The following is a 20,682-nucleotide window of genomic DNA, read 5'->3' on the forward strand; positions in this document are numbered from 1 at the left end:
CTGACAACTGCCCAGAATGAATTCCTCGCGCAGATTTGACGATGTACCGCTTCCGAGCGATGAGGACTTGACCTCGTCACCACCACCATTCACTCCCCCTCCCCTCCCTCAACTCACAAACTCCCCACAAACAATCCCAGACTCCTGCCTCTCGCTCTCCATCCCTCTCCTCCGCGCCCTACACGCCCTCCTACCACCAGCACCGTCCCTCACTCTCTCCATAGGTAGCGGCACCGGCCTCGTCGAGGGTCTTCTCCAGTCCCTCCCGGACGCCCCGCCTCTCAACCTCGTAAGCGTCGAAGTCGCGCCCAGCCCGAATAAGTATCACCACCCGCACCGCACCGTGCCCGGGACCTGGGCTGTGGAAGGCCTGGCGCGGGAGGCGGCGGCGTGGGTGTTTGTGTACCCGAAGCAGGTGGCGTTGGTGAGGGAGTATATGCGGCTGTTTGTCGAGGGGCCCGGGCCGGAGGTTGTGGTTTATGTCGGGCCGCGGATGGACTGGGGAGATTTCGGGGGCGCGCTGGAGGGTGGTGGGAGGGGGGTTGAGGTTTGGGGGGAGGAGAGGATGGAGGAGGTTGGGGGGCGCGGGTGGGAGGTTGTTGCGGTCGTGAGGCGGACGGGGACGTGAGGTGGGACTTCTCGGGTCTGTCAACTTTGGCCCTGAGGTTGACCTAGCCCCCGGAGATGCTTGCGAAGAGCTCGCGTATCGGGCATAAGTCGGGAGGATCGCAAGTCATGGCAATTCTTGCCGGCCTCCTTCGGGCCTGATGCAACACTTGGCGAGAACGCCTCAGACGATGAGTACGCCAGACTGTGCATGTCTCACGGCAGGAAGTGGGTATTGCCAGGCGTCATCGTATTCGGGTTCTTCATTTACTGATCATCTCAATAGGGTCATCACCGCGAATTCCACGGGCGCGATGCACGACATGCCAGATGCCATCCGCATTGTGGATCTGTTTGAATCCGAACGCCTGGACTTGGGCGATTGTGTATTCTGTCTTACGAAAACATCACGAACCTGCACCACACTCCCATCTGAAAAATTGGCATCTGGACTGAGAGGCATCCAGACAAGGCTCGTGATATCATGTGGTCTAGATTTTATATACTAGTATGGCTACGCAAATGCTAAGCTATGCCAATGTGTTAAAAACGCAGCCACGCCACTAAACACCCTGCCTCCCGTCCATCGCCAACTTCACCAGCCAACTCACCAACTCTAGCCTCTCCTTCCTTCACCCTGACGAATCCTTGCCCATCGGACGGACAGAAGAGATTTGCTGGATTCACCATCTCCATTACGAACACACTACGATGCAACCTCGGCACATGTGCACAAAAGTCACGGCAGGTATTTATATATACATGGTCGAAACAGAAACGCAAGCCTCCGAGGTCAACTCTGAGAAGGCTCGAGGCCAGCTTACGCGCCGGCAGCCGGGGCGGCCATCATGGAGGCGGCGAACGTTGCGGCCTCATCGGCGTCGTTGCCGTAGGTGAGATGGGCGCGGCGGATCTGGTTGCCGCCCTCGCAGATGTTGTCGCCGTTGTGGCAGATGACCTTGGTCCTAGAGGCGTCGACTCCCTGGACGGCCTGGCCGTTGACTATTCCAACCATCAGTATTGAATTTTCTCAAGCTTTCTCATCAGAGGACTTACGTGGGTCGCCAAAGATGACCACGCCAGCAACCTTGGCCGTCATCTCCGCCGGCATCATCGCCGCGCCGTTGTGCACGAGCTGGCCGCCCTGCGAGTACCCGGACATGATGACGGCCGAGTTGGGGCAGTTGGTGATGGCCTGCTGCGTCAGGGTGGCCATCTCCTGGGAGCCGTTGGCGTCGCCGCCGGCGAGGAAGCCGGGCACGTCGGCCGGGTACTCGATGCCCTGGACCTCGAGGTTGCCGCCGACCTGGGCGGAGAGCGCCTGGAAGAAGGGCGGGCCGGCGATGGTGCCGACGTTGCCGCGCTCCGTGGTGCCGCGGGCGAAGACGACGATCATGTTGGCGCACGCGCCGCCCTGCAGGCCGTTTTGCGTGTTGCCTGAGAAGTCGGCCTGGCGCTTAGTGATGGGGGTGGAGGTCGCCGTGCCCAGCAAGGCGAGGAGGGCTGCTGATGTCGTGAGATGCATCGTGAAATGAGTGTGTTGTTGGCGGTGGTGAAGGGATGTCGACGGTTGCAGAGATTAAACTACTAGGCGATGGAAGGAGAGGCTTAACTTTGAGATATCACTGGTCAGGCACGGGCAGATGAGATGGGCGGCGGCGTTGGATTCTTATACCGGAGATGCGGAAGACAAGCTTGGCCTTGGCATTTTCACTTTGAACGTTTGTACGCAAGCCGCACCGATATGGACCAACCTCCGGATGGACAGGCCGCCGTGACGGGCGGCGAGGGCAGAGAAGAATAAGCTTCTTTCGTTCGCTTATTGCGGTGTGTGTGATGTCGTCTGCTCCAGGGCAGCTTCAGGTACCGCAACCTCATCCCAATAGGGAAAGGAGGGCGGATCAGAGGCAGGGACCTCACGTGGGATCAGCCTGATGGCGACACTAGACGGGAACAGGGGAACAGGGTTGCCTCATGTTCAAGACGACAGGACTCGGGGAGCGTTCTCAGTCGTGAGCCTTCTGTTTGGCTGGAAGAAAGATAAGGCCGCGACATGTGGACCCCTGGAAGCTTGATCTGCCTTGCTGGGCGGGCTCGAGGCTGATCGGTGAAGGGAAAAGAGAGTGAGGATGAGCTGCATCGGGGCCGGAAGAACAGACGGGGCTGGATGCGATTGGGCGTGGCCGTTTCATGGGCGTGGCCGTTTCATGGGTGTGGCCGGCCAGGTGTGTGTGTAGCCATGGGGTTTGAGCAACTCGAAACATCGGGCGGGCTGTGCGTCGAGGCCACCAGGGACGAGGGGCGGATGGGAGGCGCACCGAGTGCTTCCAAGCTTTTCAAGAGTGTACCAGCCTAGTTTTGGTGGGCTGAAGAGTTGGGAAGCTCTTGCTGCCCACAACATGGGACGGCGTGCAGATTTCGCGCTGGTGAACCAATGTGGAAGTCCTCCGCCGCAGCGGATTGGCAGGTTGCTATTCCTCTGACAGCGCTTTGTTCCCTCTTCGGTCTGATGTTTTCCATAACACTGGCACGATGTCGGCATGTCGTCTCGAGTCCGACCCAAGGTTGGTGTTAATTGCGCTGACTTCGCAACGTTCGGAATTCCCGACGGTGCGAAGGTTGACGTGCATCATGCCCCTTGGCTCTCGGCAGCTGGGCGCGGGAGGCCATGTACGTATGGCGTGCGCCGTCGGATTTTAGGAGGCCCGTTAAGTGTGCTCAACATCCATGGATCATCTCGACTTTTCCTCGGGCGGTGTGACGGATGTTGTAGGGATGGACTTGTCCGGAGCCTGGGGAGGGGAAGATGCGTGCGGCGATGACTAAAGGGGTTAGATTGTGATCTCACGTCGGTACCGAGACGCTGGCTCGGCATGTTGTCAGGGAGGAAGTGCGATTAGGTTGGAGGCGATTGGGAAGGGAGTTGACTCGCGGTGACAGCCAGATGACACCGGGGAGTCGCCGAGGGAGTTTGAGTTGGGAGAGTCATTGGCTTGCTTTCTGTGTGAGCTAGTCGAGACACAACGTTGAGGTTATCCCCAATGGAGACGTTGCCATTCTTTTGGCAACTTGTCGACAAAGAAACCGTTGCACGACGGTTCTGAGGTACAGCCATTGTGGAATGTGTCGTCAACCCTTTGACGGCTGCAAACGGGATTGCGTTGAAAGAAGCTTGCGGGATTCGCGCTGCCAAGGGAAACGTCCGGAAGATCGGCCTCCGCATCGACGCCACGGGGCACGGGAGCTTAAGTTTGGCCCACCTTTCGGTTGATATCGCGTTAACCTTTCTGCCCATGTTTCCAACGGTCCTTTTGTGCCTGGATCCTCTTTGACATGCGTTTTAGCCCTGGGCGTTGAACACCTGTTTTTCTAAGCCGAACGACGCGGCTGACCGATGATTATCAAGAAACAATGCTCATATCAGAGATATCGCGGGCCTCGTGGTGGTCTAAGCTAGATCACGAGCTCGGCGTAAGGAGATTGGCCGGTGGTTGCTGCCGTGATTGTGAATAAAGAAATCTTCTATTGTGTCTGAAGCTATTCTTTGGCCTCGGCTGTTCATACATCCGCCGAGTGTCAAACATTTAAAAATTGATGGATAGAAAATGACAACCGAAAAAGCATCCTTGGCTAGCTCTCAACACCAGATCCTCAAACGAAACCTTCGACATAACAATTCTAAACACTCTCGCCTGTGTAATCGACGGTCCTTCACTGCCCTCTAACCTGACTTTGAAGCCCTCAAACAGTCGTATTAGTTCCGCGCACAATATTAATCGGTTCCCATGCCTCGGGGCCAATCTTGTCATTGGCATGTTTGAGCTCAGCTCTCGTGATCATACCATTACGAGTGAAGTCCAAAATCACAATGATCTTCTCAACGTGTCCATCGGTCCATTCATGATGAACATCTGTGATATCCACGTTGCAGAACACGCGGCCCCGATCATACGTGATGTTTGTGTACCGAGTCTTTTTTCTGTATTCCGAGAAAAAGCCGGCAATTTCCAAGGGGGCGTGAAGTTTTCGACTGGTGCCGTTTAAATTGACGATGATCCACATTCTTTCGTGATTACAGAGGTGGGAAAAGTCCTCCGTGTCGTGGTCTTGAATGACACGAATCACAAAGAGCCTGGCGAGAAGAGCGTAGAGGGGGCCTGTGTGATGTCCAACGTAGTCTTGGGCATCAGGATCATTGCTCCATGAGGGAACCAAGTTCTTCAACCTGATCATCTTCTGTATCTGCGTTGGAGAGGGATTTGGCGTGGATGTGGCTGATCCTCCGAAGACAAGGGCTAGTCGACGCATCTGTTCTGCTGCAGCATCAAGACCTATGGGCCTTGGCGTTTCCGAAGAAACAAAAACTCCATCACGGATTTCGAAGTCCATCGGCTCAGGGAAGGGATTGTCCCAAGTGGACTCGGGTGTTTGTGCTCGGTGGACTGGCGAGGACATTGTGCGATTGTTGGTCCCTGAGTAGGCTTGCGATATCAAGTTGTCAGTTGAGCGATTGTTGTAACAGAAATCGGAACTTCTTGATGGAAACCTGGATGCTATAAGGTATCGGGATATGCAGTTGACGTTTTGGTATGCTGTTCGAAATTGGAGGACTGGCGACAGCATGCTCTATTTCAAGTAGCGGATTGCGACAACGTCAAATACCGCTATCGAGCTGGCGGTGACAAAGGTTTCGTTCTTTGATCAAAAGCGTGTCGATGAAAATTGTCCTTGCAGCTTGAATGAACAGTATCCTCAGATTAAAACTCCACTAAATAACGGATTTGGCTTGTGTTTTGATCAACCAAGTGTAACATGAAGACGCCTGCCCTCCATTATCTAGCGCATAATACACACCTTCATGGGATTTTTTATCTGCTTCCGGCGATTGTGTTTCGTGAAAAATCCCTTTGCTGCAATAAATGCGCTGTAAGGCCAGGGTCCCGGTCTAAGAATGTTCCCCGATTAGTAGCCGCCTATTGCGCCGCCAAGAGATGTTTTTTGATGCCCGACACTCCAGTCCTGGCCGCGTATTATTAGGGTTGAATCTGTATCGGGCCTAATGAAGATATATCCGATCAACTTTCTAGCGGTATCGAAACTGTGTGGTGAAGACCTGCGTTTTGCAGGCCAAAAATAGGACCCTTGCGCTTGATTGAGGTGCATTTCCTATTCTCGGTAAGAATGTGACCACAACGGCACATTCTGCACCAACGTGCATGCACATCCGGGTTCCGCGGCTACACTGTGGAGATGAGAACTGTGTGCGTGCGAACAGAAGTGACAGCAGGGGGCTGTTGGGACGCCCGCATGTTCATCACAGCCTGAATTGTCCGCGATGGATACCGGCCAAGACGAGGGGGCCGGACGATGCAACCGGCTCCGACACGCAAGTGACAATCACAAATACGCCTCGAGTTTCTTTCTTTGTCCTTCGACTTTTCTTTTGTTTTTCTTTTTTCATGTCGGGTTTCTTCTAGTCCAAGTAACGCATTCTCATTGAAGGGCTAATCACCATGTCTCAATCTCAAGACAACCACGAAGTTGAGCTCGCTGCTGATGACGGGGTAAGCTTGAAACCTGAAACTTTGTCTTTTAATCTCTAAAAGTTGCAGGATGATCCCCGCTCAGAAATCGGAAGTGTAAGCTTTGTCCCGAGGGCCAAGCGCAACTACTGGCGCGTTGCTAACTATCAACCACCCAGAGTATTGCCTCCTCGAGAACCAGTCTTCGTGACTCCATAATCGATTATCGCATTGAGAACGGCCGATCCTACCATCGTTACAAAGAAGGCAGTAAGTGGCTCCTCGTGCATGAACAATCAGCGTGGGTTCTGACGAGATCCTCCAGAATACAATCTCCCAAACGACGACCAGGAAAACGACAGACTTGGTGAGCTTAAAACCATAACTCACGATGTGGACCTAATTTGATGCTGACTCCAAATTCCAACCAGATTCAAACCATCAGCTGTGGCTGATCACTCTTGACGACAAACTCGGCGTCGCCCCGCCCTGCGAAAAGAATGCGACTGTTGGTCGAGTACTTGATGTCGGCACTGGCACAGGTATCTGGGCTATTGACTTTGGAGACGAACATCCGGAAGCCGACGTCAGTACCTATTCGAACAGCTCATCTTAATGAGTCTCGAAGACTCATGGATACAGGACTAACTTTGCATCGCAGGTTTATGGGAACGACCTATCCGCCGTACAGCCAACCCTGTGAGGAAACATTCATAGTCAAGATTGAGAGAGTGCTGACCATTCTTCACAGAGTACCACCGAACGTCAAGTTTGAAGTTGACGACATTGAAGACGAGTGGACATACTCTCGTCCATTTGAGTATATCCACAGCCGGCTCATGACTTCCAGTCTCAGCGACTGGCCCGTGTTCTTGAGACGCTGTTTCGAGTAAGTCATTCTACTTTCGCCTTCATCGATATCGATATCATATTTTCCCGATTTGATCATGTAAAGGAGCTAACGAAGGTGGCTATGAAGTAATCTGGAGCCTGGTGGTTACCTCGAATTGAAAGAAACCGACATCATTCCTCGTTCCGACGACGACACCCTCAATCCCGCGCATGCCCTCATGAAATGGGCTAACCTCCTTCTGGAGGCGTCAATCAAGCTTGGACGGCCCTACATGGAGATCCCAAGTTTGAAGCAGCTCATGATTGAAGCAGGATTTGAGGATGTCACAATGCACGTCTATAAGTGGCCAACTAATGGGTGGCCTAAGGACCCAAGATACAGGGAGATTGGCCTGTGGAACTACGAAAATACAATGATGGGCCTAGAAGGTTACACGATGGCTCCCTTGACGCGCGCTCTGGATTGGATGCTAGCAGAGGTCGACGTCTTCCTCATTGATGTGCGCAAGGACCTCAAGGATCGAAGCATTCATGCATACTGGCCTCAGTGAGTCTCACTCCCACATGACACCTGGAAGAGTTGTGTTTTGAACATTTGACTAGATACGCTATCGTCGGCCGCAAGCCACAAAAGGAGGAAACGCCAGCGGCTGCTTGAGATTCATCATGATCACTTGTCTGTACCCAGCTGCATTTGTACCAAGCCCGATAAAAGTCCATATCTCGAATGACTTGGCAGAAGAATTGTGCCACTGGCAAACTCGGAGTAATTGTTGCATGAGTACCTTCCGCGGATTAAACCGCGGGAACGAGTCGGGATCATGACCCCTGCGCTCGCTTGTGAAGCATTTACCCTTGGTGAACATGTCATAATTGACAAACATATCTTGACAGGCATTGGTGTGATAAACATGCAACGTCGCACCTGCCCCAATTCTCTGTTTTCTCATTCGTGCGTAGTTCTTCATGTCCACAAAACTTGCCGCGTAACATGGATGTTTATGCACATTGGTGCAGAGCAACGGGCGGCCAAGAAGAGGGGCCGAGTGGTACAAAAACCGCATTATTTGCCTAGCGTCTACCGTTCCGTCTTCTTGTGCTGTTTCCTCTCTTTTCCACTGGAGCCAGTCCTTGCACGTGGTTTCATTGAAACATCAATAATCATGGCTAGCCCTCCGAACGACTTTGAAATCCAGGTTGCTGCCGATGAGCAGGTAATTGGCGATCTTCTTGCGGTTGCAATCCCTTATTGTTATTTTCCGGTCTAACGAAGTATTGCAGCAGGATGACAGCCACTCTGATATTGAAAGCGTGAGTTCCATATGAGACACTATAACACGGCCTTCTGGCTTAATGAGACCACCAGGTCACCGCCTCATCAACGACTAGTCTTCGCGAGTCCGTGGTAGACTACCTCGTGGAGAATGGACGCACGTACCATCGTTACAAGGAAGGCAGTATGTGTTGATGAGTCTACGTTTAAGCCTCTTCTAACCTAGCATTTAGAATACCACTTGCCTAATGACGAAAGAGAGAATGACAGAGAAGGTTAGGAAAACCCCGTCTTACTCAATTCACCCGACTGACCAAAGTTCCAGACATGGTTCATGCGTTGTGGCTTCTGACGCTTGACGACAAGCTTGGTCTCGCGCCACCATGTGATAAGGATGCCAAGGTCGGCCGAGTTCTAGACATAGGCACAGGCACTGGAATATGGGCTATCAATTTTGCGGATGAGCACCCAGAATCCGAGGTACCTTCCGTCTCTCTAACAGGCGATCTCTCGTAGACGATCCATTCCGCGAAATCTAACAATGAGCAGGTTCTTGGGAATGACCTCTCTCCGATTCAGCCAAGCGAGTGAGTGGTTTCGATCGGGGCATCCAAGACCCTATTTTGACACATTGCTAACCTTTCTTGTGCAGCGTCCCGCCCAACGTGAGGTTTGAGGTTGATGATATCGAGGATGAGTGGACATATTCGCAACCATTTGACTACATCCACAGCCGAGTGATGACATCAAGTGTTGCGGACTGGCCTCAATACTTGAAGAAGTGCTACGAGTAAGAGGATCACTCAAATTGTTCGAATGCGGCGTGTATAGAAATAACTGACTTGTGATCGCGCAGCAATCTCCAGCCCGGCGGCTATCTCGAGCTTCAGGAGCTCGATCTCTTCCCTTCATGTGATGATGGAACCCTTACAAAGGACAGTCCATTGATGAAGTGGGCGGACCTACTGTACGGCGCTTCGGTCAAATTTGGCCGCCCTTACTTGGAAATTTCTACCTTGAGGAAGGCCATGATTGAGGCCGGCTTTGAGGACGTTACTATGAGTACTTATAAATGGCCCTCGAACTCCTGGCCAAGAGACGTCCATTTTAAGGAGCTTGGGATGTGGCAGAGGGAGAACATGCTCAGTGGGCTAGATGGGTTCACTCTAGCCCCTCTGACGCGTGCCCATAACTGGTCACCTACGGAAGTCAGCGTCTTCCTCATCGACGTTCGAAAGGTTATCAACGACAGAAACATTCACGCCTACTGGCCAATGTAAGTGTTGCTTGAGAATGCATCCAAAATTCGATTTTTTTCTAACAAGTCTAGCTATTTCATCGTTGGCCGGAAGCCGTTGAAGGAGGAAAAGTAAAGTAGATTGTCGTCTCATGTGGAAATTTCAAAAACGCTTAGTCGGCGTACATATTGCCTCTTGAATAACAGGTTGGCCTGACACTTGTAGCCTTTAAGACAACTGAAACACATATTAGTAAGGCCGTCAGGCCTTCGCTCCCCGACGTGAATGTGTAAAAGCCGTTGTTGGCTTTGTTGGCTTTGTTGGCTCTGTTGTATTTTCAGGAGTTTCCCAAATCCACTCCGAGAACATCGTGGCCGAAGAGTGTAAAACAACAATGGCAAGCAATTGTGAGGCTGGGAATTCAAAGTTAATAATTCGAGTCATATCGGCGTCGTTTGTACATGGATTTTCGGTGCATCTTCACTTTCCATCGCAAATGACTAGATGAGACGGTGCTTTCGCTGAGACAGCATGACGAGGCTCTGTCAGAGTTTCAGCAATCGTGGTATCCTTGTTTCCACGTAGCTGGATCACTGATCTTGCTCGCCCGCGCAAGTTGGTGGACCACCGCATCTCGGAAGAAATCGACATTTTCACCGAGCATGCACGTGAGGATTGTGTAAATTAGACGTCTTTTTGCATGATTCAGAGGTTAAACTAAGAGTCGGACAACGGATAACACGTGCAACGATTAGTCGAGAACTAGGTAGATTATCTGCAACCCAGCACATGGGGGCTCTGTCAATGCTCACATGGATTTGTTGGCCCTCTACATCCGGATGCCCGGGAATAATACGAAGTGCTCGGGGGCTCCGTCCACAAGGGGCTCATCATGTGTGGGCGGCGTGATAACGTGGGTCAAGAATCGCCTGGATTCCAGCCGGGGCTTGGATCCCACATCCGCGCCGCTCGGCTTCTTATCCTAATGCAGGGAAACATGTCACCCAGAGGTAGGCTGGACACAAATTTTGGCGGTGATAGAGATATGAGATGTTTGTCTGCTTGTTTTCCCTCTTTCTATTCGCGAATAATGCGGCCGATCCACAAAAGGTGGCCTTGTCACGAACATTTCATGCACGTCGGTGCAGGATACAGAACGCATGCGGTTGCCAGCCAAGAAGAGGGGGGAGCCGGGGGTGAAGGCCGGCTCCGTGAAACGCCCGGGGTATTTCAATTGTGTCGTACCTCCCATCGACCCAGATTCCTGGGATTGTTTTCTCTCTCTCAGCATTTCCCGCGGCAACCAACGCGGTTTCACAATTTTCCATTGACAAGTCACCCGTCATGTATCAAGCTCCGGAGAGCAACGAAGTCCAGGTCGCCATCGACGACGGGGTATGCGTGCTTCGTTCAAAATGTGACGTTTAATCTAACGTTGGCGGTAGCCTGGCGATGATGAGTCCCGGTCGGAAATTGGCAGTGTAAGCTCTGTCCTCTCGCCAGCCTTCTCATCTCAGACTTCACGAATTGTTTGCAAGACTTGATAAGCACCGGAACTGACACACTGAGCGACAGAGCGTGGCTTCTTCAACTACGAGTCTTCGACCCTCACTTCGGGATTATCGTGAGGAGAATGGTCGGACGTACCACCAATACAAGGACGGCAGTGCGTGATCTGTGCCGCTTGACGCTCTGGTTCTCTAACCACCACATCAGAATACAACCTTCCAAACGACGACAGAGAGCTGGATAGGCAGGGTCCGTGGCTGTGTCTGTGTTATTCACAATCCCACTAATTGAGAACCTAGATCTGGAGCACCAGTTATGGCTTCTTACTCTTGACGACAGGCTCGGTCTTGCCCCGCCGTGCCAGCCGACCGCCAAGGTCGGTAGAGTCCTCGATGTTGGAACAGGAACGGGAATCTGGGCTCTGAACTACGGCGACGAACACCCGGAGGCTGAGGTAATGTTGCCCAATATTCTTTCCACACCACGCCATGAGACTCTAACATTATTTCCGGCTTTAGGTCTATGGAAATGATCTTTCTCCGGTTCAGCCGGGCCAGTAAGTACTACCAGCACAGATTGCAAGGAGTGCCTACATCCTGTTCAGAGCTAACGTTTCGAGTGTAGCGTGCCGCCTAATGTGAGATTCGAGGTTGACGACGTAGAAGACGAGTGGACCTTTTCTCGCCCATTCTCATACATCCATAGCAGAGTACTGACCTCCAGCATCAGTGATTGGCGCCTCTATCTGCGTCGCTGCTTTGAGTAAGTCTATTGCCGAAGCTCAACATTGAAGCTTCACAGCGAGGCTAAACACGCACGACCTAGCAACCTCGAGCCTGGTGGCTGGCTTGAACTTCAGGAGCTCGACTGCGTTCCGCGCTCCGATGACGGAACCCTCACTGAAGACAGCCCGCTGAATAAATGGGCTGATCTTCTTGTTGACGCATCTGAAAAGTTCGGACGCCCTTATGTCCGAATCCCCCCGCTCAAGGATCTCATGGTTGAAATCGGGTTCGAGGAAGTGAGCATCTACATGAACAAGTGGCCTACGAACAGCTGGCCTAAGGATTTGAAGTTCAAAGAACTTGGGATGTGGCAAAACCAGAGCATGATGGAAGGACTCGAGGGCTTTACAATGGCCCCTCTCACTCGCGCGCTTGATTGGAAGAAGGATGAGGTCAATGTTTTCCTTATCGATGTCCGCAAGGAGATCAACAACAGGGACGTTCACGCGTACTGGCCTATGTGAGTGTTGAAGAGTTGTGATTAACAAAGAAAGCCCGTGCTGATACTCATAATCTAGATACTTCATCATGGGTCGCAAGCCTTTGAAGGAGCAGACGCCGGCTCCGGCCTAAGGAGACATCGGAATGTCTGGCAGTAAAGACCAGCAGGCAGCGTAGATTGACAAGCGCCAAAGCCACAAGGAGATAGAGTGGATGTTAAGGGTACATAAAGCTCAATGTCAGGATCCAACCTTGGGCAAACATGAATGACTATGAAGATAGCCACAACTACCAATTGTTACTTAAGATATTTAGTTACATTCGCGTCATGTTTAATCGACGAGCTACTTACAGTAACAAGGTATTTAAAATGAAGTCTAGATTAGATGAATTGAAATCATACGGCTTTCGCAGCAGGTGTGTCGCCACAGCTCGTCTAGACTCCATGGTCAACGTCGCTGAAACCGCACCATTTTCAGGCTCAGCTTTGAGTTTGATATGTTCCATGCGCATCCGCTTGAGCCTGATTGCCGCGATCCAATTATTTGTGAACAAGTAAACGAATACTATGACGACACCTGCAGCGATAATCAAAGGCCCGAGAATCGAGAATGGAGAAGACATTGAAACCGTACGACGCCCTGTGGAACGTATCACTTTCCTTAAGTATGTTTGTGCCAAGCCCAGCCTGCAAAGCTGTCAGAACGACAACTAAGTAAATGGTCGAGCTGGCCATCCATGTAAAGTTGCCCTCGCAAAACGAGCAGTACTGACTCCAGTGGGATTGGTAGGCGCGTAATGGCGTCTTCCAAAGGTAGCAAAGCTCGTTCAGACGGTTCAGGCGCAGCTCGCCGTAGTGTAATCGTGGATCAATATCGCGGTAGATGTTTTCCTTGTCCAACCGCTCTTTAACGAACTTCCGCCATGTCAACCAGTCGACCTCTCGGGGGAGCATGTGTTTTTCGCGAGCGATGATGAAGTCGCTCCCATAGGAAACAAGTGCTACGTAGGCGAATAGAAAGCCGAGATCTCGCTGTGGTCGAAGCCAGCAACTGCATGACCCCTATCGACATAATGAGTGTCATTAGGAGATAGTGGTTTGCAATGTAGACATTCCTGCCAGAATCGAGGTTCCATGAGAAATCGCGGTATAGGTGTGATTCAGACTATTGGACTTCTGCCAGATGAGATGCATACCCATTTGCTCAGTGACTTGTATCTGGCGGCCAAGCAAGTTCTGGTAGTGCAGCGGTCGCGGTGGCATTGGTCTGCCGGCAAGCCAAAGCCAATCATGAACATCGGCTAGACGCTTGAGGTTGAGCTCTTTATCGATACATTCGAGCATAGCTGTTTCGGAAGCACTTGGATCAATGAGGTTCTCGTGTGCGTCCCGGTAAACTGCTGGTAGCAATGAAGCATAAATATCGTCAAGGTCTAGTTTATCGACCCCAATGTCTTTATTGCTTAGTATGTAAGTGTGGAATGGGCTCGGCTGTTGAAGTTCAGTTAGACTTCTGCTTTCCACGGCATCTAAAGGGTTCGTCTACCTGAGCCCCGCGCGTCATCTCGATGTCTCCGTTTTGATCGCTCATAATGATAGGGCGAATCTCGTTGGGCTTCCTGACATTCGACTTAAAGGCTGAAAACGGTAGAAACATGAATATTAAAGCTTGAAGGAATGACGCGTTCTTCTCACTTGATTGATTGAGTGGCTAGAACGTTGCAATTCTTACATAAATCATCTGGATCAGGTGGTCTGGAACACCAAACCAAAAAGATCAGGAATGTCACTTTCTGCATTTTGCAAAATGTCTGCCTGGAGAAGTCCTGCCTGATTGCGGCGAAGCCTCTTTTTCTGCACCTATCGTTCAACTCCTGGCCAAAGCCTTGCTTACTTCTCGGACTCGCGATCCTTGCAGCTGACCGGCTATGCATATTTACATCACCTCCTAGCCTACAGCAAAAAAGGGAACTGCACACCATCATTCAAAATGGATTAACGTGTCATTTAGTCAAGTCGAATGCCAATTCAGAGCGGTTTTCACGAATTTTCAGACTCTGGCACGTCTGGCCTGTCTCAAAAGGATAGACTTATAAAAGCCAGAGATGAGTCAAGAACGTCTTCCATTTGGAATCTAGACTTTCTTAATGGGCTCATCGAGCGACGATTGTTTTCTGCTAAATGAGGCTCTTCCGACGTACCCCAAAGACGATGTAGATGCAGGATTGCATGCCTTAGCACGATGACACCAGCCGAGAAGCGGAAACAGAATGAGGAGATACGAAATGCGGCCCTAGTCGTTGGCATCATCACCGGCTGGCTAGGTCTCTTTGCCTACCTATACAAGATTCATCGCTTGCGAAAATCTCGTAAAGTGGTTGAGGAACTCGACATGACCGACCTCACCCGATACGACGTTCAGTCCGCCTCGGATCCTAAGAAGACCTTCAAGACAATCAACAAGAAGTGGGAAGAACATCTCAAGAAGAAGGCAGAAGAGCGATTGGCGGAAGAGAATAACAATGCGCATGGCGAACCCGTGTGGCTGCCGCTCTGGGCCTTCAAAGGCGAGCTGCGGCACTGGCTGCTGCTCACGCACCGCTACAAGTATGAATTGAGGAGGAAGCGACGGCCCAATCCGATATCTGAAGAAGAAGTCGGTAACGATCGACCTTCTGCTATGGAAGAGACAACAGAGACCGACGGCCTTGTCGAACCTATCGAAGATGTAACCAATACATCGGGTTTCGGCAAGTTCTACGAAGCCGCCACCCGCCAGTACTCGAACTACGCATCAGACATGGAGCAGCGGGATGAATCGATTGGAACTCGGGCAAAACCTGAAGTCCGAACCAAAGGCGGCCTCGTCATCGTGGTGCTCATCGGGTGGACGAACAAGACAAAGGACCAAGTTGACGAGGCATTCCGGCAGGTCGAGAGGGATTTTGGAGATTACCATCTAACACGCAACAACTGCCAGCACTTTGTGCGGAACCTAGCCGACCTTATCGTCACGAAGCCATCGCAGGATTGGGATTGGTTTCGGAAGATGTCCTTCAAACATCACGAGGAGTACGTGGGCCCGCAAACTTTGGGAACCCCTGGAGGGCTTTCTCGGTTGTTGTCGGATAAGCTGGAAGCTTTGAGGGACAGCGGGACAATTACTGACCATGTTGCCTTGAGGGTACTGGACGGCCACATTGAAGCACTCAAGCTGTACCTGATGACTTTGCGGCTGGAAGTCAGTAATGTTTGCATTGCCAACGCATGGAGAGGAGGACAAATTGTTGCTGCGGACCAAGCTTTGCTCATGACCTAACTTGAATCTCTTTGATTTGATAATATTCGCGTGGGGGAATTAGGGAAAGGGGTCCACATCAGCCTTTTTGTATTTCACATTGCTGGACGGAGTCTTGGTTCATGGACATTTCATCTATTGGGATCACAACACACTAACATGCTTTGTTGTGCTGCCCGACTGCCAGCTCCCTTCTCATTCCCCTCTCTTGAAAACGGACGCTTCGCTGCTCGCGCCCGTGGAATCTACGTCTAATGTTCATCAAGTTTTGAACGCCGGCATAAAATCAGTTTTAATTACATGGGAATCGAAGACTCGTCGCATAAAAAGAGCCTCTTTCATGAGCGGGTAACAGCAATAGCCTCCTCCAAAATGTCAAGACCCTGCTGGATCTCCTTCTCGGTGATTGTCAGAGGGGGCACGAAGCGGAGGGTGTTGGTGCCGGCGGTGATGATGAGCAGACCGCGCTCGCGGGCGGCCTTGACGATGGGGGTGGGGTCCTGGGTGAGCTGCAGACCGAGGATGAGGCCGCGGCCGCGGACCTCCTGGATGAGGTCGGGGAAGCGCTCGCGGAGGGCGTCGAAGCGGGTCTTGAAGATGGCGGCCTTGGCGGTGACGCCCTTCTGCAGGGCGGGGTCGGCGAGGCGGGAGACGATGTTGTGGGCCAGGCGGCAGGCGAGGGGGTTGCCGCCGAAGGTGGTGCCGTGGTCGCCGACCTTGATCTTGTCGGCGACGTTCTTGTTGACGACGGTGGCGCCGATGGGGAAGCCGTTGCCGAGGGCCTTGGCGGTGGTGATGATGTCTGGGTGGGCCTCCTTGGGCAGGTGGGTGTGCGCCCAGAAGGTGCCGGTGCGGGAGAGGCCGCACTGGATCTCGTCGTAGATGAGGACGGCGCCGATCTCGCGGCAGCGCTTGGCCAGGGCGACGAGGAACTCGTCGGAGGCGGGGGTGACGCCGCCCTCGCCCTGGATCGGCTCGACGATGACTCCGCAGGTCTTCTCGGTGACGGTGGCGTTGATGGCCGAGACGTCGTTGAACTTGCCGAGCTTGAAGCCGGGCAGCATCGGGGCGAAGGGCTCCTGGTACTTGGGGTTGTGGGTGGCGGACAGGCTGCCCATGGTGCGGCCGTGGAAGGCGTTGTTGAAGGAGACGACCTCGAACTTGTCGCTGCCGGGGTTGGAGACCTTGGCGGCCTTGCGGGCGAACTTGATGGCGGCCTCGTTGGCCTCGGAGCCGGAGTTGCAGACAAAGACGGAGTTGGCGTCGTGCATGGCGCCGGCCTCGAGGGTCTTCTCGACGAGGAGCTTGGAGAGGGCGCCGGTCCAGGGGTTGTAGTAGAGGTTGGAGGCGTGCATGAGAGTGCTACCCTGGTTCGTGACGGGCTGTGTCAGTCACTGGGCGCAGAATGACTCAACTGTGGCTCGGAGTTACCACCTACCTGCTCGGTCATGAGCTTTGTGATCTCGGGATCGCAGTGGCCCAGGGCGTTGACGGCGATACCAGCGGTGAAGTCGAGGTATTGCCTGTTCTCGACGTCCCAGAGGACAGAGCCCTGGCCCTTCACGAACACCGGGGGCGGGCGGGCGTAGGTGGCCACCATGTAAGGCGCATGTTCGCGGACGAGGGCGGCGCTGGGGGAGTCTTCGGTGGGATCGGGGTTCGGGACGGAGGCTTCCTTCTGTGGGTTATTGTTAGTCAAAAATCTCAAGAAAAAAACATCGTGACTCTGCCTCCGAGGACGACGACTTACGCTGATGCTCTCGGGGATGCTGGAGGCGGCGGCGGTCGCAGAAGAGAGCGCACGGGCGTTGAAACGCGAAGAGACGGCCAGGAGCGGCTGGCACTTGGCCAATTGAAGTCGCAGAGGAGCACGGAACGCCATTATGGTGAGTTGGAGGGCAGACTCGACTCCGTGGGAAAACAAAGGTGGTGTTGAAGGAGGAGGGCAGAGGTAAAATTTGGGCCGGTTCGCGCATGGATCGACGGGATTAACAGAAAAGCAGCACCTCAGCGAGTGACTCGACAATCGGCTTATCGATAACGCCCTTGTGCCTCCGACGTTTTGCACGTTTTGGAGGGGCAGCGCTCCACTTCGGTCCGGCGGGTACCTCGTTTTTAGCGCATCCCGGGGACGCCCCCTCCGATCTCGGGCCCAAGCGCTCAATCTTTCGAATGAACCCCACGTTGGTTCTTCTTGTCAAACATGTGCCTACGGCGCCCTACTAGGCATGTTTCGGTGTTTGAGAAGTTTCAGTTACGTCAACTAAACGTGGAACTATTTACATAACTTTCACAACTCCTGCTCAATTGGCCTCGAGCAGAGTCTCGTCAATGATGCGCTTCGCCAACCAGTCACATCTACCCCGTGCGAGCGTCGGATCAGTGCCCCTCGCAACATGCGTCGAGTTGTTAGCTTCACCCAGAACAAGAAGGTTGCCCCCAGCACCGTACGGCTCGAAACCAATGACGTTCGGTGCCGTCGGTACTCCACTCGTGACAAAGCTAGCGATCCAAGACTGAAGAACCCTCGAAACCGCAATGTCAACGTCTGTGGTAGGTGGAAAAGGGGCTTCAGCTGGGTCGATCGCCTCTCCACGATAGAAAGTAAACCCAAGATCTTGGCCGTGGACGCCGGGTGGGGCTGCAAACTGATAGTTGTACGTGGAGTTCCCCAACCCACGCGATGTGAAGGGTTGGTTGCAGGTGAAGCAAAACTCCCCAAAGCTCCGGTAGGCCCGCTCGAAGTTGTCGGTGTAGCCTTGAGAACCATCGAAAATGGGAGGATACACCTCTTCCTCCAGGGCAGTAGCACTGTCGTTGCTGATGCCGGCAACAAGGGTGCGCACGTACTCGGAGTAGGCCTCGGTGGTGTTGATTCTGGGGTCACCGAAGAGGATGCCTTCGTTGACGTTGGTGCCAATCAGTCCACGAACGTGGTCGAAGTCGCCGCTAAGCAACATTCGCGCAGGCTCCTCGGGAACAAAAACACCATCGACGGCTGGGTGAAAGGCACCTTGGTACAGCTGACGGGTGACGATGTTGTTAACGGCGATGAGGACGTCCGATGGCAACTTGCGCAGGGCATCGAATGAAGATACATTTGCGACGCTCAAAACGGTTTCGACAACATCCTCGAGCGCTTGGCTTGACCGCGCAGGCACGAAACCGGTGGACTGCGCGATGATCTGCTGGAACGGGACGGGTCCTTGTTTACCACCAAAGGCCGTCAACTGGTGAATGATGGAGCCGCCGCCGGCACTCTCGCCCATCACCGTCACGCGGTCTGGAGACCCGCCAAAGAGATGGATGTTCTCTTTGACGAATTCAAGAGCCAACCTTTGGTCGTACAAGCCGGCATTGGGTGTCCCTTGAGCCTCTACGGTAGGACCACCCAAGAAACCAAAGGCTCCGAGCTGATGATAGATGTCAGCAAGAAGTGGATTTGCGAGAGCGAAGTGAGCCGAGAAAGATGCCAACAAGGGTACGACCTTGTCAAAAATAACACGCCATGACAATAAAACGGAAGGAAAACCCACTGACCCTGTAGTTCATGGCAACGAAGATGAAGCCATCCTCACCAAGGTCCTCGCTGGCTTGCAGCAATCCAGTTGGATTATGCAGCCCTAGTCCGGTCTTTTCTCCAATCAGGTACCCTCCGCCGTAGATCCAGACCAACACCGGCGCCCCGGAGCCGGATCCGCGTTTGTCGTAGATCTTCTTCGGCACGATGACGTCAAGAAACAAGCAGTCTTCCGAGATGCGAGGGTCAGCTGGCGGTTCGGTCTGGTTGGTAGCCTGCTGTTGCAACTCGGCGAGATCGAGCACCGTGCCGCTGATGTACGAGAGGATCCACTGCGTCACAGCAGTGTCGTTGAAGAGGGTGTACGGCTGAGGGCAGATGGCGCCGACAGAACCATCATTGACAACGTGACTGGTGTTCGAAATTGTAACGGGCACAGGAGCTCGGAATCGGAGGTCGCCTACGGGCGGTTCGGCGAAGTGGATGTTGGAGAAGTTGTATGTGCCTGCATCTTCCTGTGAGATGAACCTGAGTTAGCATCATCGTAATGCAAGACCAAGTTTGGTAAGTGCAGCAAGGCTTACATTGTAGCTGATCGCTTGGTGGCGTTCCTAGAATCAAAGGCTAATGTCAGTAGCTGCGAGTTAAACAGCCCATCACCACATGCTCTAACTTACATGAGGTAAGTCGACAATTGGTAAGTCTGGTGTCTGAGTGGCGTTACTGCCATCCTTGCACACGGCTCTCGATTGAACTCCTTGAAGAAGTGCGAGAGCTAGTGGGGAGAACTTCATAATGCGTGAGCGTGTGATAGAAGGAAAGTACGTTAGAAGTGATCTGCTTGCAAGCTCTGCAGCGTCGACTAATACAGCCCATCGGCCAATATTTATAAGATATCCGCCTCCCTATATTGATCGCCATCAAAGCTCTCAACGCCTGCCTGCCAAGCAACTCTGACATCTTTCCCGAATTTTGCTGCCGATGTAGTCTGCTTCCCGTGCCCTGTTGCCGACCAACGGGTCTGACCAATCTGATGTCCCGGTGTGGCCGGTATCACGATTCACAAAGGCCTGCATGGACCCGATGGGATGGTTCTTCGCTCGTACAAGGCTTGGCAGAATCCAAGACTCCGGGAATAAGAAAGAAATGAGAAACCCGATGATTGGAAGCGTGGAGCTGCAATATCGCCATATTAATGTTCTAGCATGATCTGGCTAGCGTTCCGTACTCAAGAACAACTCCTAGTCATGACAGCTGCAGTTTGCTGACAAAAGCTCGAGCCAACCACGGGGATTACCCATCGGCGCGGCCAAGGGACGGTCCGTGGAGGCGACTCTGACAGAGAAATATCCCTGAAGTTTTCTATTTCTAAGCTTAAGCATCATTTCGGGATCGGTGTTTCCTTGTGACGAATGTCGGACCCAATGAGCGATAGTTCCGTTTTCAAGATGACAAGCCTTCGATAATGAGCTTTTCCCCCGGGCGTCTGAGATGCTCATTCCCAGTCAATCATCCACTTCGGCCGAATGACGGCCCAGCCCCCTCAGACTTCATTCGATGTGATGCTTTAAGGGGCGTACTTGCCATCATAGTTGCGCAGTGTTCGCAGAGTCAAGCGATGATCGGGGAAGCTCGCG

General features: G+C 52.8%; 10 protein-coding genes across 10 annotated transcripts; 5 read left to right on the forward strand and 5 right to left on the reverse strand.

The window, feature by feature from the left end:
• Window positions 1–16: 16 nt before the first annotated feature.
• On the forward strand, window positions 17–628 carry CGCA056_v002318 (uncharacterized protein; the record flags this gene model as incomplete). The annotated part of the gene is made up of 1 exon (XM_037317577.1): window positions 17–628. One exon carries the CDS (start codon window positions 17–19, stop codon window positions 626–628), a length of 612 nt encoding a protein of 203 aa, XP_037183042.1.
• Window positions 629–1,426: 798 nt separating this feature from the next.
• cutA (Cutinase) lies at window positions 1,427–2,131 on the reverse strand (the record flags this gene model as incomplete). Its single annotated transcript, XM_037317578.1, has 2 exons — window positions 1,427–1,608; window positions 1,663–2,131. 2 exons carry the CDS (start codon window positions 2,129–2,131, stop codon window positions 1,427–1,429), a joined length of 651 nt encoding a protein of 216 aa, XP_037183041.1.
• A 2,216-nt stretch (window positions 2,132–4,347) lies between these two features.
• CGCA056_v002320 (uncharacterized protein) lies at window positions 4,348–4,839 on the reverse strand (the record flags this gene model as incomplete). The annotated part of the gene is made up of 1 exon (XM_037317579.1): window positions 4,348–4,839. The coding sequence occupies one exon, from the start codon at window positions 4,837–4,839 to the stop codon at window positions 4,348–4,350; it is 492 nt and encodes a 163-aa protein (XP_037182840.1).
• Window positions 4,840–6,119: 1,280 nt separating this feature from the next.
• On the forward strand, window positions 6,120–7,638 carry CGCA056_v002321 (Secondary metabolism regulator LAE1; the record flags this gene model as incomplete). Its single annotated transcript, XM_037317580.1, has 9 exons — window positions 6,120–6,170; window positions 6,219–6,245; window positions 6,308–6,398; window positions 6,454–6,495; window positions 6,560–6,714; window positions 6,790–6,827; window positions 6,880–7,017; window positions 7,108–7,527; window positions 7,584–7,638. The coding sequence occupies 9 exons, from the start codon at window positions 6,120–6,122 to the stop codon at window positions 7,636–7,638; spliced, it is 1,017 nt and encodes a 338-aa protein (XP_037182841.1).
• Window positions 7,639–8,143: 505 nt separating this feature from the next.
• CGCA056_v002322 (Secondary metabolism regulator LAE1) lies at window positions 8,144–9,626 on the forward strand (the record flags this gene model as incomplete). The annotated part of the gene is made up of 9 exons (XM_037317581.1): window positions 8,144–8,194; window positions 8,262–8,291; window positions 8,347–8,437; window positions 8,487–8,528; window positions 8,579–8,733; window positions 8,803–8,840; window positions 8,906–9,043; window positions 9,110–9,529; window positions 9,584–9,626. 9 exons carry the CDS (start codon window positions 8,144–8,146, stop codon window positions 9,624–9,626), a joined length of 1,008 nt encoding a protein of 335 aa, XP_037182842.1.
• A 1,209-nt stretch (window positions 9,627–10,835) lies between these two features.
• tdiE-10 (putative methyltransferase tdiE) lies at window positions 10,836–12,358 on the forward strand (the record flags this gene model as incomplete). Its single annotated transcript, XM_037317582.1, has 9 exons — window positions 10,836–10,886; window positions 10,937–10,972; window positions 11,067–11,157; window positions 11,208–11,249; window positions 11,300–11,454; window positions 11,519–11,556; window positions 11,625–11,762; window positions 11,826–12,245; window positions 12,304–12,358. The coding sequence occupies 9 exons, from the start codon at window positions 10,836–10,838 to the stop codon at window positions 12,356–12,358; spliced, it is 1,026 nt and encodes a 341-aa protein (XP_037182843.1).
• A 952-nt stretch (window positions 12,359–13,310) lies between these two features.
• Window positions 13,311–13,818, reverse strand: CGCA056_v002324 (uncharacterized protein; the record flags this gene model as incomplete). Its single annotated transcript, XM_037317583.1, has 2 exons — window positions 13,311–13,718; window positions 13,774–13,818. 2 exons carry the CDS (start codon window positions 13,816–13,818, stop codon window positions 13,311–13,313), a joined length of 453 nt encoding a protein of 150 aa, XP_037184095.1.
• Window positions 13,819–14,619: 801 nt separating this feature from the next.
• On the forward strand, window positions 14,620–15,546 carry CGCA056_v002325 (uncharacterized protein; the record flags this gene model as incomplete). Its single annotated transcript, XM_037317584.1, has 1 exon — window positions 14,620–15,546. One exon carries the CDS (start codon window positions 14,620–14,622, stop codon window positions 15,544–15,546), a length of 927 nt encoding a protein of 308 aa, XP_037184096.1.
• A 317-nt stretch (window positions 15,547–15,863) lies between these two features.
• CGCA056_v002326 (Acetylornithine aminotransferase) lies at window positions 15,864–17,407 on the reverse strand (the record flags this gene model as incomplete). Its single annotated transcript, XM_037317585.1, has 3 exons — window positions 15,864–16,907; window positions 16,964–17,203; window positions 17,276–17,407. The coding sequence occupies 3 exons, from the start codon at window positions 17,405–17,407 to the stop codon at window positions 15,864–15,866; spliced, it is 1,416 nt and encodes a 471-aa protein (XP_037182839.1).
• Window positions 17,408–17,828: 421 nt separating this feature from the next.
• patB-3 (Carboxylesterase patB) lies at window positions 17,829–19,839 on the reverse strand (the record flags this gene model as incomplete). Its single annotated transcript, XM_037317586.1, has 4 exons — window positions 17,829–18,938; window positions 19,066–19,560; window positions 19,630–19,656; window positions 19,723–19,839. 4 exons carry the CDS (start codon window positions 19,837–19,839, stop codon window positions 17,829–17,831), a joined length of 1,749 nt encoding a protein of 582 aa, XP_037184097.1.
• Between the last annotated feature and the right edge of the window lie 843 nt (window positions 19,840–20,682).

This window comes from Colletotrichum aenigma (assembly GCF_013390185.1).
Source record: "Colletotrichum aenigma strain Cg56 chromosome Unknown KSG_Cg56_contig02, whole genome shotgun sequence".
NCBI lineage: Eukaryota > Fungi > Ascomycota > Sordariomycetes > Glomerellales > Glomerellaceae > Colletotrichum > Colletotrichum aenigma.